Source organism: Apiospora hydei, assembly GCF_038363865.1.
Source record: "Apiospora hydei strain CBS 114990 chromosome Unknown utg000010l_segment0_segment0, whole genome shotgun sequence".
NCBI lineage: Eukaryota > Fungi > Ascomycota > Sordariomycetes > Amphisphaeriales > Apiosporaceae > Apiospora > Apiospora hydei.
Window position 1 is genome coordinate 1,546,335 of NW_027117369.1, and position 13,925 is coordinate 1,560,259.

Below are 13,925 nucleotides of genomic sequence, written 5' to 3' on the forward strand. Positions count from 1 at the left end.
AAGATAAAAAGAGCCTTCCCCAAGGCGCCTTAAGGCTGCCTAAGAAAGCCCAATTCCAGATGAAACCAAAGATTATGCCTGAAGGGCAATTGAGTCATCGGTATGGGATATGCCCATTGGGAATTACGTGCCTTGTTAGGCTTATCATCGGTCATGGGGTGCTGAGTCTAGCCATTTGACACGAACAACGCACCCATGTGAAAGAGGTGATCAGGCGCAAGCAATGCATTTTGCAAGGGTGTGTGCGTAAAACGCTCTCATTGGCTCGGACCTACACTCGGGGCTTGTCGGCAATCATACTCACAATCCCGACATTAGAACGTATCGCCCAGCGCATTCACGGTTGGACTTGGCGGAAACATGGCCGAACAAAGGGGCTGAATTCTGCATATATATGACAAAGGGCTTCACACCCTACGTGAACCTGGCAGAAGTTCCACTATTCTGTCAAAACCAGCAAGCACTCTCAAGATCGCCCCAGTCCTTCCCTTTCAACAGTCCATCCACCGATCCAGATCTTCACGGAAATGCCAAAGAATCATGTGGCAGTAGCAGACCTCAAACGTCAAGAGCTCTCCAGCCTCGACAGAGCCGTAGCTGAAGGTATGAAGTCGGCGACTCGTATTCCTATGTGGATGCCATGCCACTAATACAATCATGAGCATAGGAAAACCTCACGAGACGATCCCGGTCCCTCGACTGAAACGCCATGTCGACGTATGCCTCTCGGGCAACTCGGGCGAAAGCAAGGAATTCGTGGCTCGAGTAAACATATCACGTTTAGGGCTGGGATACAACTTCAATCGTCTAGTGAGTCAGAAGCAGAAGCAGTTGTACGTTTACACGAATTGAGCGGGTGGGGCAGATACGGGTTGAAAAAGGGTCGCTATTAGTGAAATCAATCGACTGTCACTCGCTCACTATGGATGGGATTTGAACTGGTCCTTTTCCTCATAATGCCTTGGTTGTCTGGATGCGCAAGTTCCGGTTCCTTTTCATAATCAGGGAAAGTTTGAGATGTGAATGGAATGAATACTACACTTTACCTCCATTGAGCCATCTCTTGATTCATACGTGCTCTTCGATACTGTCAGGGACGAACACCCGTGAGAAATACGGTTGTGCTTACTCAATTGCTGTGTTGGGCTTAGGGCCGGTTCGCCATTTTCCCAGTCGTTCCTCCGACAATCATGCAGGTCACAGCGGGACCATTGCAGAACCTTGGAATTCCGGCTTCTGCAGACGAGAGATTTAAATGCGATCGTCTCCAAAATATAATGCATATCTGGTAATTCTTCCGGCCTGAAAAACATCATCATTTACTTCGACTCGGGATGATGTGAAGGGCATCAGGGAATCTTGATTCCATGGCGGTGAGTGCAAATATCCCGGGCTGTTAGTGTCAAGGTGGGTTCCAATTTCATGTTTGGTGTGTTTTGCCCCCAACTCCAGCCCAGATCTTAACAATGCTCTAACAATTTCGAAAAATTCATCATGGTGTGTTACACAACATTGGATAACGTCAGAGCTGGCCGCCACCGCTGACCACCTGCTGCCGGCTGAATGCACCGTGGAGATTACCGTAATGCGAAGAACTGCCTAACGTAACATTCTTTTTTCCCCTCCTTCTCGTTCATTTTTATATATGTTCCTGTTCACAACTGCTGTGGCATGGGTCCTGGGGAATCACCAACCATCAAGTATTACATTGAATGAGGATGATTTCCGAATACTCTAGGGACGGCGGCCTTCGTCACTTGAGCAAGCCTTCGGGCAGTTCTCCAAAGACACTGGCCATGGTTGCAACCACCCCCAGCTATCTGCATCAGCTCATGCCAGTCGGGCCACCCCGGGTTGCATATCAGCTGCGATGACACCCCTCCTAGTATTATATACGCATCTCCGATAGGCTCCTGCGAATAGACCATAGTGCGCCACCACTTGGTAATTAAACTGCCGACTTGTGATATGCATTCGCCAAGTCTAGCCACTGCTCCCACGGCGGCTACCAATTTCGGTGTGTTGAGGCTCTGTCGACTGGGAGTAGCAGCACCTTGAGTTCAGACCTATTGTGGTCTTCCCGCTAGCTGGCCTTAGTATATGTCGTAATAGGGTGGCCAGTCTTCTTCATTTTTTACTGTTACTAGTTAACAGCACCAATGGTCCACACTATGGAGTCCGGTGCCCCTATGAGCAAAGAGGTTTCCGAACTAAAAGTCGACACCGGAAATGGCCAACCTGTGAACCACGAACTGGGATCTCCTATATCTACTGACTTGCCACTCACGGACCCTGAATATACCGACCTCGACCATGACAATTGCCCCTGGGGCAGGAAGACCGTGCTCACATTGGGTAAGATACAATGAGCTCCACATCTAGGGGTGACTTCTAATAAATGCTACCTGGAAACCAGATGGAGGGGGATCCGTGGTTACTCAAGCCTCCTGGTTATACAGAAAATCATGGATGAGGTCGAACGCATTGAGAAAGGGCACCCCGAAGGGGGCACACCACTCCAGTTATGAATACCCCTGGAGTGGGTGCACCGAACCAGGCACGCGAGAAGACCCATATCTCCCGTGCCATTATTTTGATTATATCGCCGGGACCTCAACCGGAGGGTGAGCTCCAAAGCCCTGCCCTGCCCTAAGCTCCTGACTGATTTCTCAGGTTGTCCGCCATCATGCTCGGGCGGCTTCGAATGAGCGTGCGCCAAGCTCTGGCTGCTTACACGGAATTTGGCAACCAGGTCTTCGGAAAGTCTCGGTATTGGCATATCAACAGTGCACTGTGGTATCCAAGGTCGAAGTACGCTAGCTCCCCAATGGAAAAGGTGTTCTCGGAACTTATTTCACGTCAACTTGACATACGAGATCCCGGAGAAGCTACGGATGAGACTTTTGAATCTTCTGAAGATCAGACACGAACGTATGCTACAATCCAATCTCCCTTCGAAGCGCTTGATATGCTAACTGTCTCTCCCTGTATTGCAGTATTGTCTTCTCCTGGCGACAGTCTCGATCCGTATCAAAGCCCTATCTTTGGCGAAGCTATCATCACAGATCTCGGATGGGTGGCCAAGACAACAAATTCCATCTCAATCTGGGTCCTGCGGCGAACATTCCTATATACGAGGTGGCTCGGGCGACCTCGGCAGCTCCCAGGTACTTCGAGCCGATTGTGATCAACCGCTGGACACACGTCGACGGCGCCCTGGGAGCCAACAACCCGTCGCCCCAGACCATCAACGAGGTATACTCCAAGGAGAACGAGCGGGTCCCTGCCTTGTCCGTGAGCATCGGGACAGGGGTGAACCTCCAAGACCAGGACGAAGGTACCGACTTTTCCGAGAGGATGCAACAAGTGCTGCAATCCCGAAAGAGCAACAAGCTCAGAAGAAGGCAGATCCTCGGGAAGCAATGGGAGCTATTGACGGGTGTGGCGAGACAGACCACGGACACGGAAGCGGCTGTGGTGAACTGGGAGCGCGACTGCAAGCTGTTCCAGAGGGCCGGCTTCCCAAATCAGGAAGACTTTGAGCCGTGGTGGCACCGGCTCAACGTCGACAACACCCTCAAGGCGATACCCCTGGACGACTGGACCCCGCGAAAAGGAGGAAAAGAGACATTGCAGCAGATTACCAACCTCACGTCGGAGTATCTCGCGAAGCAGCACGTGCAGGACACCATTGCGCGTATTGCTCAGGTATTGGTCGACAAGAGGAGGCGGCGCGTGTGGACCGAGAAGTGGGAGCACTTTGTCATGAAGGTGGCATACCGTTGTCCGAAGAGCAAAGGTCACACCGAACAGTTCAATAGCCGGGAGGATCTGCGCACCCACCTGCAGGCAAAACACGACCACGCAACTCTGACTGAAGCCGAGATGCACAAGTTGTTGAACAAGGCACGTGTAGTGCCCAGCCAGTCTTGAGAGACTAAGGCCTCGCGATAGATAGAGAGCCCATGGTGTTTCTAGGATGGGTAATTCACATTATTACCAATCTGAACAGTGTACGACGGAGAGTATTAAATGATAAACTAACAATGCCAAGAGCCCTGTTCCCGTTAGGATGTTGGAGATTGCTCCACCTATTGTACGGTCTGAGCCGCTAGTCGATAGTCCCTCTATAAATCGCTCGCTTTAAGCAACGATGGGGCTAGCGTCACAACCTAGCTGGCACCAAAAACTGCTTTGCTACCACTTTGAGGGGAAATTCAAACCAAGCTGAACTGAAGGTCGCCAGCTGAGTATCGCACCGGCGCTTTAGTTGCGCGACGGCGTAGTTGTCGACCCTCGGGCGCGGAGCCGGTTCCCCACGAGGTCTAGGCTCGACTGCTTGCCCACCACGGCCATGTGCCCTGCACGCGCTCCTGGAGGGCCACGGACTCGTCTGAAAGTCGCTGGATGGAGCTCAGCTCGCCATCCTCGCACGCCATCTCGTGCGGGGCGCCCCAGCGCTCCTTTGGGGTAGCCCTCTCTTCGAAAGACAACCAACCGGAAATTGGGAACGCCACGATGATCGTCCTATAATACACCAATACCAAACTAGAAGCGACTACATATTAGAAGGCTCGTCCCGTCCCTGGCTCAGTCGCCGTCCTTTCTGTCTGCACTCCTTACGGTGTCACACCTCACCTCCAGTCACTCTTTCACCATGTACAAGACACTCGCTCTCGTTCCTTTCCTTCTGTTGGGCGGCCGCGTCGTCGAGGCCAAGCCCTGCCTGACATGCACTCCCGACGTTTGTTACCAAGTGGCGCACAATACCGACGTCCCCGGCCAGAACCCGAAGGAGGACTGCTCGGCCTTCATGCGCACGACCGTCACGCCGTCGGCCAGGTATGCCACCGTCACGGTCACAGCGGTTCAGACCCTTGGTGTGACGGACAGCTTCACGGATACCGAAATTGGCACGGCGACCCAAGTAAGGAAGACTGCGGGGAAAGTAGGCTGAAGGGGCTTTTGGGCACAATGCTGATCGCCGTGATATTAGACTGATACTGCGACCGATACCACCGCCGAGACCAGCGTCGCTACTGTCGTCAGCGAGATTACTGAGGTATGGCTCAAAACGTCGGGATTGGGAAGGGGGAGATTTCGCTAACCCAAACGATATCAGACCAACACTGTCGCCGTCACCATCACCGAGACCGCCACACGAACAGTAAGTTATCCTGTCACACGTTGCAAAATGTTATTTTTCTCGCTCGGAGCAGTTGCTGACTATGTAATAGACTACCGGCACTGAAACCACCACGATCGTAATCACCTCAACTGAAGTCCCGTTCTTCGACCCCAAGGACATGAAACGATCCAATGTGGTGGACAACCCCGACCTACGCCGCGCGCTTGGCTCCCTTGGGAAAGACCTGCCCCCGCTGCGCGCACTGCCGGGTCGCGATAGTCGAAGGGGATTGCCCATTTCCATCATAAGTGCCAGCGCCGCCGCCGCTGTGTCAGTTCCGGCGTACGCGGCCGGCGTCTGCGCCGACGACAAGGCCTTCTCCAGCGCCTGCCGATGCAACGGTGTGCGTTCGACGACCATCACGGCCGAGGTCCCGGTAACCACCCTGACCGTGACCGACAGCGAGCAAGTCACCCAGACGACCCAGGCCAACTCGACCGTTAGCCTGGCCACGACGGTGACGCAGATCCGGACCGTCGTCGTGACCGAGGTCGTCTCGCAGACGCTAACCGTGCCTGTTACTTCCACCATCGACCAGGTAAGCCATAGCCCCGTTTCTATTGATGAGATACAGTTGTCTGACCACGGACTATACCACAGACGAATATCGACACCGCCCTTGAAACAACCACCACCGGAGTAATTCAGACAACGGCTACAACCGTCACCACCGTGGGTTAGTACCAACTTGTCCCTTGATTGATAAGGGTTCTTCTATTTCAATTTAAACGACCGGAAGACGAGAAGAAAAGGAAAGCAAAGGGAGAGAAAAAGAAAAATAGAAAAGACGCCACCTCCCCTTCTGATGCCACCCACTGACATGAGAAAACTTCCTCGCAGTACCCCCGGGACCGACAAGCGGCTTCCTGAGAGCCGTCGGCTCCCGCTTCGACGGCAATTACGTCAGTATCTCCAACAGTCGCCTCGTGACCTTCAAAGGCCGACAGGATGCGACCTACCTCAACATCGATTACTATGGCATACTCCACGATGGCGGATATTACGCCATCAACGACAACGTCAACACCTCCCTTCTCAAGTTCAGGGGAGGCGGCGACAGCGACTTCCCCAACAGCTATTTCGTGGCCTGCGTCTCGGGTTCCGGCACCGGGAAGCTGACCTGCAACCGCCTGCGCGGTGACGACGTCACCGGCCAGGTCTACTTCCAGCAGTGCGACTCGGAAGTGAATGGGCAAAGCGACGGCGTCTTTGTCTCCTCGCAAAAGACGCTCGAGGGCTGCACGAACTTCGAGTTCGTATTGGAGGGGAGCTAGGGCGGTCGCCTCTCCACTTCTACTGCTTACTGCTTGCTCGTCGGCGCAGCTGCCACCTCGTATCGCAGGTGGCCTGGATACTAGGGGGTATGTAGCATCGATGAGGCTATTCGATACTTGGGAGACCATGAGCGATGTAACGGAGTTGTAGTATCTACAAACTGTAATAACAGCCTATTTGAACATAAGACCATGTACGCACACATACATCCATTTATGTAAGAATACACAGCTTATTATATATACACCCCCCCCCCAAAAAAAAAAACTCCAAAGCTCGTGGCGTATCATGTACTCTTTCTGAGACTAAACCGAGCCCATTGTAGTCCTCGAGAGCTAACTTATTTCCAAGCGCCTGCTGCTGTCGCTGATTCAAAGGGCTTCTATTCATGGTAATGGGGTCACCCTAGGTGGCATCGGGGAAGCACAGGCGACTCGTCCTCTGCTGTGTCCGGCGCCTCCTTGTGAAAGATCAGAGGGGTGCATTGCGTTTCCGCAGGCGGCGCTTCCACTGGTTCTCGCTCGCTGCTCACCTCTGGGTACATGTTACATCATTCCAGCTCTGCCCTGGGTGTATCTTCTTCCGCCCTGTATTTGTCCGCCGCCTGCAACTCAGGCATGGCGTATCCGCGGCGCCGTCGACGTCGAACCTGCATCGCGACCAGCGCGCAGACGAGACCTGGGAGCGAAATAATACCAGCTAGCAATCCTGCGATCTGGCCCACTGTCAATGTTGGATCCTCACGTTCGCCATCGGAGGCAGTTGCTGCTATTGTATCGGTGGCCGATGGCTCGGGTAAAACTGAGCTCGGGCTGCTGCCGGTGGTCACTGCCAGCATAACCAATAGGAACTCCTGGATCCGATACGGCAATGTCTGATTCGACGAGACTGTGGTTTAGCGAGTTGTCAACTGGTTTGCTTGCGTATTCGTATGGACCGTCTCGACGAAGGTCAAAACCGAAACCATACTGACGCATACCCGCATCGTAGCTGACGGCGTCAGAGCGTATTTGACATGTGTCGTTCCGCATTGGTAATTACCGCTCGGGTATCACCACACCTGAGAGTGTTCGTCGGAACCAATTCGAAAGGTGGTGGAACACGCGGTATGCCAACCCGCCCGGCAGGCCGTCCCAGGGTAGGCCGCGGCCAGCTCGAAGTCTGTAATCAGCCGGCAGGAGTTCAGTCGTATGTTATTTCGGAATTTAATATAATGCGCTGACTCGCCTATGCTGTAGTATCCATCCGGAAAGCAGTCCGGGTATCGATCCGCCGTGACGAATCCGCGGTCCCCTGGGTAAACGTACGATGGTCGACATGATAAAGGCGTGAGGATCTTGACGTCGCCGGTCTCCCCTCGCAGCGGACCGACGGTTGGCAGAACGATTCCGCATCGGCGCGATTAGTAAATGGAGTGGTCTGAGGAGCGAGCCAGACAGTATTTGTGGCAGTTCCAGTGACACCGCTGGTCACTGATTGCGTGAACAATGTTCCCATGATACAACTGACATATACAGGAAGCTTTCGATCGAGAGTAATAATGTTGACTACCAAACTCGGAAGCTGGAACATAGTTGGGATGAGATGGTCACAAGTACAGGTCTGATATGGGAGGGATGTGCCAAAAGGATATCCTTGGCACCATCCTTGTAATTGAAGCCGGCGGGTGCCGACATCCCTTTCGACCTTGTGACTTTGCGGGGTGCCAGGGGTCGTCCCTTATCACTAGCCAACTTATGCAGGACCCAAATTACATGTAAGGGTGACTACGGCCGGATGATCCGAGGCGGCTCCGAACGATCGGGTAGTTTCAGCGTGCTGGGGGAGGGGGCTGTCGGCATGGGACGTCGTCTACAGCCGTCATCATCATCACCGCATTACTCTAAGCTTATTTGACGCGAAGCACCGTGAGTCACTTCGAGATTGAATACTCAGCCCAGGAACCCATCATATTTCATATTCCTTTCGTCAAAGCACCCCCTTCAGCACAGGGAATTTGACCTTGCGCTTCCGTATTCGGAGCTTCCACGGGCCCTCTTTGGCCGTCCATCTCGGGGTACATCTCGTGCCCCTCCAGCTCGGCTCTGGGTACATCAGATACTGGTAGCTCCGGCCTGCCACGTCCATCATCCCTGGCTTCTATTTGCTGCTGCTGCCACCGCTGTCGCCGTCGTAACAGCATCAGGATAAATGCACCGACGAGAGAAACAAATACGATGCTTCCAACAGTTATTACCGCTATCTGTCCCTTGCTTAGTGCAGCTGCGCTGCCTTCCGTCACGCCTTTATCGCTCTCGGCTGCTGTAGTACTGCTCGGCGATGACTCCGGCGAGCCCGCGCGTGTAGGACTGGCTGTCTGCGCCGGTATCTGCAGCGGAAATACTTGGATGCGATATGGCCACGCCCGTTCCGGTGGCACTGTACTGAAACAAGTGCTTGCGCCCACCCTCGACACCTCGGCCGGCGTGGCGGACGGGTCCACGAGGGTATAGGTGGTGGCGGCGAATGTGAGGTCCGAGACCTTACTGACGCACACCCGCATCGTCGCGCCGGTTCTTTGAATGTTGTCGAAACGGCTCGTGCCGCACTGGTAGTCGCCATCGTCGGGGCAGCACCAGGCTTGGGATACTTCTTGAGAGTTGGCCCGGAAGGTGGTCTCCCAAGCTGTGTGCCAGCCCGCTCTACATTCCGTGCCGGGAAACGCTGCGGCTGGTTCGAAATCTAGGCCAGGCAAAGACCCTCATTTTTAATATTTGCCTCCCCTCTTTCTCTCCCTCGAAGCAAGTTCCGGCTCACCTAAGTTATAGTATCCATCCGGGAAGCACTCGGGATAACGTTCCGTCGTGGCGAGCGTATCTTTGCCCCAATAACTGTACGACGGCCCGCACCACGACTTGTCATCGTTCGAATAACACCGAATTGACGCGCTGCATACCGAGTCCGCGCTCTGGCGGTGCGTGAACGGTGTCGTTTGGGGAGGGAGCCAGAGAGTATTGGTGGGTGCTCCGACTGGAGTTCCGCTTTCCAAAGGGTACTGTGTGAACAAGACGCCGGCCATCGCAACTATACTATTATCAGTATCGAATTCGAGACCATGATGTATCCAAGAAAATCATTTATGAGATGTAGGATGATCATGCGAGGAGGCAGCAGCAGTGGCTTGGGTAAGTCCCACAACGTATTAAAATTTGTTTTAAAACCTGAACGAAAGTTCCAACACCGCCTCGGGCTTGTATTTCCTGCATCCTTCGGGTCCGAAGTGCCGACCAACAAGCAGATTTAAGGCGGTGATGTGACTGTGCCGCTCCAGACTGTTGGGTACCTCAGCCCCTCCCTCAGGCGGAAAAGGCGGCTAACGATAAGAGAAGTCATCGCTGCGGTATTATTCGCTGTTTACTATGGAGACGGGAATGTGTTTGGGCGGGCATATGCGTGACAAGGGCAGATGTCGCACATACAGGAACCAACAATCACGCCCTTTGCGTCCGCTCGGGTAGCATTTGCAGTGTTTTTCATCGCTGAAATCCAAACTTCCATGGTCCTTAATACACGACTAAGCGTTTTTAGATGCGCAATTGCATGGGTTGAGCGAAGCCTCACCACCTTGTGAAGACCCCCCGCGGCACAGAACAGCTACGCTTGACTCTTGCTCCATCATTCCATCCGCTATATAGGAATTGTAGAACCACTCGGTTGGTTCCCGAAACTCCACGAGGTGATCCCGCAACTCTGACCAGGTCGCTTTGACCCAATAGAGATCGGGCCGCGCTCCACCCACGGGGATATCAAACCCGACAATGGCAAAGTTGCCGCCATCGTTCAGCCCGCCGCCATTCTCTTCGGTACTAGCCGGCTTCGGTTCCTCTCCGTCGTCCTTACCCTCTTCTCTCGCGGGGGGCGGTCATCGTCAAGATTCTATGGCTAAAGGAGCCCGGAGTAGGTATAAATCACTGCTGCCCGTTGCATTTCGTGTCTGCCGTTCGACCTTCTGGTGCTCGATGCACTTCACGACACGCACCCTGTCGAGCGTCTCCACGTCGAGCGGAAGACCGTTGACATCGATGCGGTCCGGTAGTCAACGGCGTTTAGCATAGTCAAAGCCGTACTCATCTTTGTGACCTCCGGCGTATCGCGTCTCCGCCTCCTCAAACAGTCTTTGGGCCGAACCTCGGATCTGCCTTTCGTCGTCAGCTGTGGCAGTAGTGTCGTCGTAGACCTGGATGGTTAATTCACGTCAGCTCAATGGCCCAGTTGAGCCGAATAGTTCCGTGCATTGACGACTAGACTGAAGTTTTTAAGTGCTAAGCATTGAGATGGAAAAACTCTTTCTGGTTGGGCACGGCCGTAGCTCCGGCCCGCATACCCTGGACCCTGGCTTCCGACAAATCATCCGAACTTCTCGTAACCCTGTCCCTGCGTGCGTACCTACCTCAGGGATACTGGCGGCGGAGAAGCCGATGATCTTCTCTGATCTAGATCTCGACAAACCAGACCACACAAAACACAGCCTAGTAGAGCGAGAGGACGGCGGGGTTCCGCGCGGAACTCGGCACGCTCGGGTTCCACAACAACAAGTCGAGCAACGCAACAAGGACGGCGACTCTTTTAGGGGCATGATAATATTACCGACTTGTAACGTCCCCTTCCCAATTTTCGCCTTCTCTCCTGCGATTAGCTTGGAAATTCAAGCGCTCCGTTCACCATGTCCGACACCACGTACGGCAACTTGCTGCTCAGTGAGTCTCTTTTGACGCATCTGCAGCAGGTCTTCGCAAAGTATAGCGAGTCCAGTCATAGGTGGGACGAGCACCAAGCTGCCGCCTTCTTCCAGCACATCCAGGCCGAGGGGACTGAGCATTTTCCTCTCAGCGATGGCTTAGACTATGGCGTGTTTCTTCAATACATGAGTTCACCCGCGGCCAACGCTCTAGGCCCCCCCGTCTCCGGAGCAAGACCTGTCTTGGCCGCTTGGTAGCTACTTCTGCAGTTCCAGCCACAATACCTACCTCACCGGCGACCAGCTCGCCAGCGACGCCAGTACCGCCGCCTACAAAGATGTTCTTCTACGCGGTTGCCGGTGCATCGAAATCGACGTGTGGGACGGCACCGAGCACTTCCACGACCCCGACAACCCGGACCCTAGCGGCCTCGATGGTCAGGGCACCCGCAAGCTGGGATTCCGGGCGCGGACGGCGCTGAAAGTGGGCTCTTGGGTCTTGGACAACTGCATGACCACGGAGAAGGCCATAGAAGAGGCTAAAGAGCACAAGGCCCGGTTCGCGAGGCTGTTGGGCGTCGAGCCGCGCGTGCTTCACGGCCACACGCTGACCAAGGAGGTGCCATTCCGCGAAGTCTGCCGGGCCGTAAAATAACACGGCTTCGTTACAAGCGACCTCCCCATTGTCGTCAGTCTCGAAGTCCACTGCACGCCCCCACAGCAGGAGACGATGGTGGAGATCATGCGGGAGGAGTGGGCGGGTCTCTTAATCGACGAACCCGACGAGCCGGCGCAGGTGCTTCCCTCACCCGCGGCCATGCTCAATAAGATCCTGGTGAAGGTGAAGTACGTGCCGCCAGAGGGCGACCTCACACCCGTCACCACCACCGAGTCTGACATAAGCAGCCTATACGAAGACGGCGAGCCGGCTAAGAAGGAGAAGCCCGTGAAAATCACACGCGAGCTCAGCGAGATGGGCATCTACACACGCGCCGTGAAGTACAAGTCGATGACGCAGAAGGAGGCCGAGATGACAGGACACATCTTCTCCGTGTCCGAGCCCAAGCTTCCCGGCGCCTTCGACAAGGAGGCCTCGCTCTTCTTCGCCCATAACAAGCGCCACCTGATGCGCACGTACCCGGCCGGCACGCGCGTCGACTCGTCCAACATGGACCCCTCGGGCCACTGGCGCCGGGGCGTGCAGTTCGCGGCTCTGAACTGGCAGACGCTGGACGAGGGCATGATGCTGAGCGAGGCCATGTTCGATGGGAGCAAGGGCTACGTCCTGAAGCCCGACGGGTACCGCGGGGTAGATCCGGGCCGCGAGGATGCCGAGGGGGGTGCCGAGCCCATGATCCCGCACAAGATGCTGCACGCGTGCGGCGTCACCTTCCTAGCGGCCCAGGGCCTGCCCTCGGAAGGTGGCGCCGAGCTGCGCCCCTACGTCGACGTGAAGCTCTTCGCGGACCCGCACCCGCTGCAGCTCGCGAAGCGCGAGCCCCTGGCCGGCCGCACCGAGCCGGCCGAGGGCGTCGACCCGTACTTCCAGGGCCAGGCGGTCTTGTTCGGCGACGTCGCGGGCGTGACGCCCGAGTTGTCGTTCTTGCTGTTCAGGGTCTTCAATAGCGAGGTGGGCCGTGATCCCTTGCTCAGCTGGGCGTGCATCCGGTTGGACAGGCTGAGGACCGGCTACCGTATTATCCGGTTATTTAATATTGGGGACAAGCCTATTCCTGCGGCGCTGCTCGTTAAGATTGATATGCCTGTGTCCAGTGCAGACGCGTAATGTAACTAGTTTAACTACGTAAATACTACTATGCAATCATAACGGAAATGTAGCACGCGGATTAATCACGAACGGCCTAATACAAGCTACTTGCAGCTATTCATCTCTCCTTTTTCTTTTCTTTTTTTCTTTTTCTCTTTTTGACTCATACTGACAGGCCAGCAGATACCAATAAGTCAAAAGCGATCAAAAACTAAACAAACATACACATCTCAGCAGACTTTTTGCTCGTAGACCCTCGGTGATAAGCCCGTCGGGTAATGATTGGTCGCCTTGTTTGGCTGGTCAGAGATGCCAAGGTAACTGAATCGTGGCATCTATGCTAGCCGTCCCCACCGCCCCTGACGATCTGACGAGACCGGCACAATATCCGGGAGGTAGCCAGGTCGGCTTCATGTGACCAAGATCTTTCCCCGGCCAACAAGGCTTGCAAGGTTTCCTTTCAGCAGCAGCGAATCTCGTATCTAAGAATCTGACACTGCCTAGATTGGTATGGATCGGCGTCCACTAATTATAGACGGTGCCCTGTCTCTGGACGCAAGTCGTGGAGCAGCCAAGGCCTCATCGGGAGGCTGGCAGGTGGTCCTGCGTGGCCTGCGGGGCATCGAGTCCAGGCGACGGTGGCACCGCCGGGTCCAAGGTGCCGCACTGCCGAGCGTCAATGCCGGAGCCGTTGCATAACTAACACCTAAGTAGGTACAGCAGGCTCACCGCGGGCCCCGAAGGCTGCGGATTGCCGCGGTCGTGCCCCAACCCGGTCCAGGCCCTTCCCAGCGGGCTGTGCTTCGTACGTTGAGAACCTCTGAAGAGCACATACTGCAAGCCCTTTCCTGAGCCCGCCCCGCTTGCAGTTACAGGGGTAACCACTGTACATAGTGGCGGAGCCAATGCTAGCGGCGACGGAGTCAGCTCCGAGATTGACTCGTGCAGTATTCCTCGCTCCGTCCGCGTTACGCTTG

The 13,925-nt window shown here is 54.9% G+C and overlaps 5 protein-coding genes across 5 annotated transcripts; 3 read left to right on the forward strand and 2 right to left on the reverse strand.

The window, feature by feature from the left end:
• Positions 1-2,686: 2,686 nt before the first annotated feature.
• PG997_014686 (uncharacterized protein) lies at positions 2,687-3,933 on the forward strand (the record flags this gene model as incomplete). The annotated part of the gene is made up of 2 exons (XM_066819000.1): positions 2,687-2,931; positions 2,997-3,933. The coding sequence occupies 2 exons, from the start codon at positions 2,687-2,689 to the stop codon at positions 3,931-3,933; spliced, it is 1,182 nt and encodes a 393-aa protein (XP_066661188.1).
• Positions 3,934-4,657: 724 nt separating this feature from the next.
• On the forward strand, positions 4,658-6,462 carry PG997_014687 (uncharacterized protein; the record flags this gene model as incomplete). Its single annotated transcript, XM_066819001.1, has 6 exons — positions 4,658-4,927; positions 4,997-5,062; positions 5,123-5,167; positions 5,238-5,726; positions 5,789-5,864; positions 6,029-6,462. 6 exons carry the CDS (start codon positions 4,658-4,660, stop codon positions 6,460-6,462), a joined length of 1,380 nt encoding a protein of 459 aa, XP_066661189.1.
• Positions 6,463-6,863: 401 nt separating this feature from the next.
• PG997_014688 (uncharacterized protein) lies at positions 6,864-7,494 on the reverse strand (the record flags this gene model as incomplete). Its single annotated transcript, XM_066819002.1, has 3 exons — positions 6,864-6,997; positions 7,113-7,141; positions 7,208-7,494. The coding sequence occupies 3 exons, from the start codon at positions 7,492-7,494 to the stop codon at positions 6,864-6,866; spliced, it is 450 nt and encodes a 149-aa protein (XP_066661190.1).
• Positions 7,495-8,417: 923 nt separating this feature from the next.
• On the reverse strand, positions 8,418-9,521 carry PG997_014689 (uncharacterized protein; the record flags this gene model as incomplete). The annotated part of the gene is made up of 2 exons (XM_066819003.1): positions 8,418-9,184; positions 9,260-9,521. 2 exons carry the CDS (start codon positions 9,519-9,521, stop codon positions 8,418-8,420), a joined length of 1,029 nt encoding a protein of 342 aa, XP_066661191.1.
• A 1,644-nt stretch (positions 9,522-11,165) lies between these two features.
• PG997_014690 (PLC-like phosphodiesterase) lies at positions 11,166-12,966 on the forward strand (the record flags this gene model as incomplete). The annotated part of the gene is made up of 3 exons (XM_066819004.1): positions 11,166-11,351; positions 11,395-11,826; positions 11,902-12,966. The coding sequence occupies 3 exons, from the start codon at positions 11,166-11,168 to the stop codon at positions 12,964-12,966; spliced, it is 1,683 nt and encodes a 560-aa protein (XP_066661192.1).
• Positions 12,967-13,925: the final 959 nt, after the last annotated feature.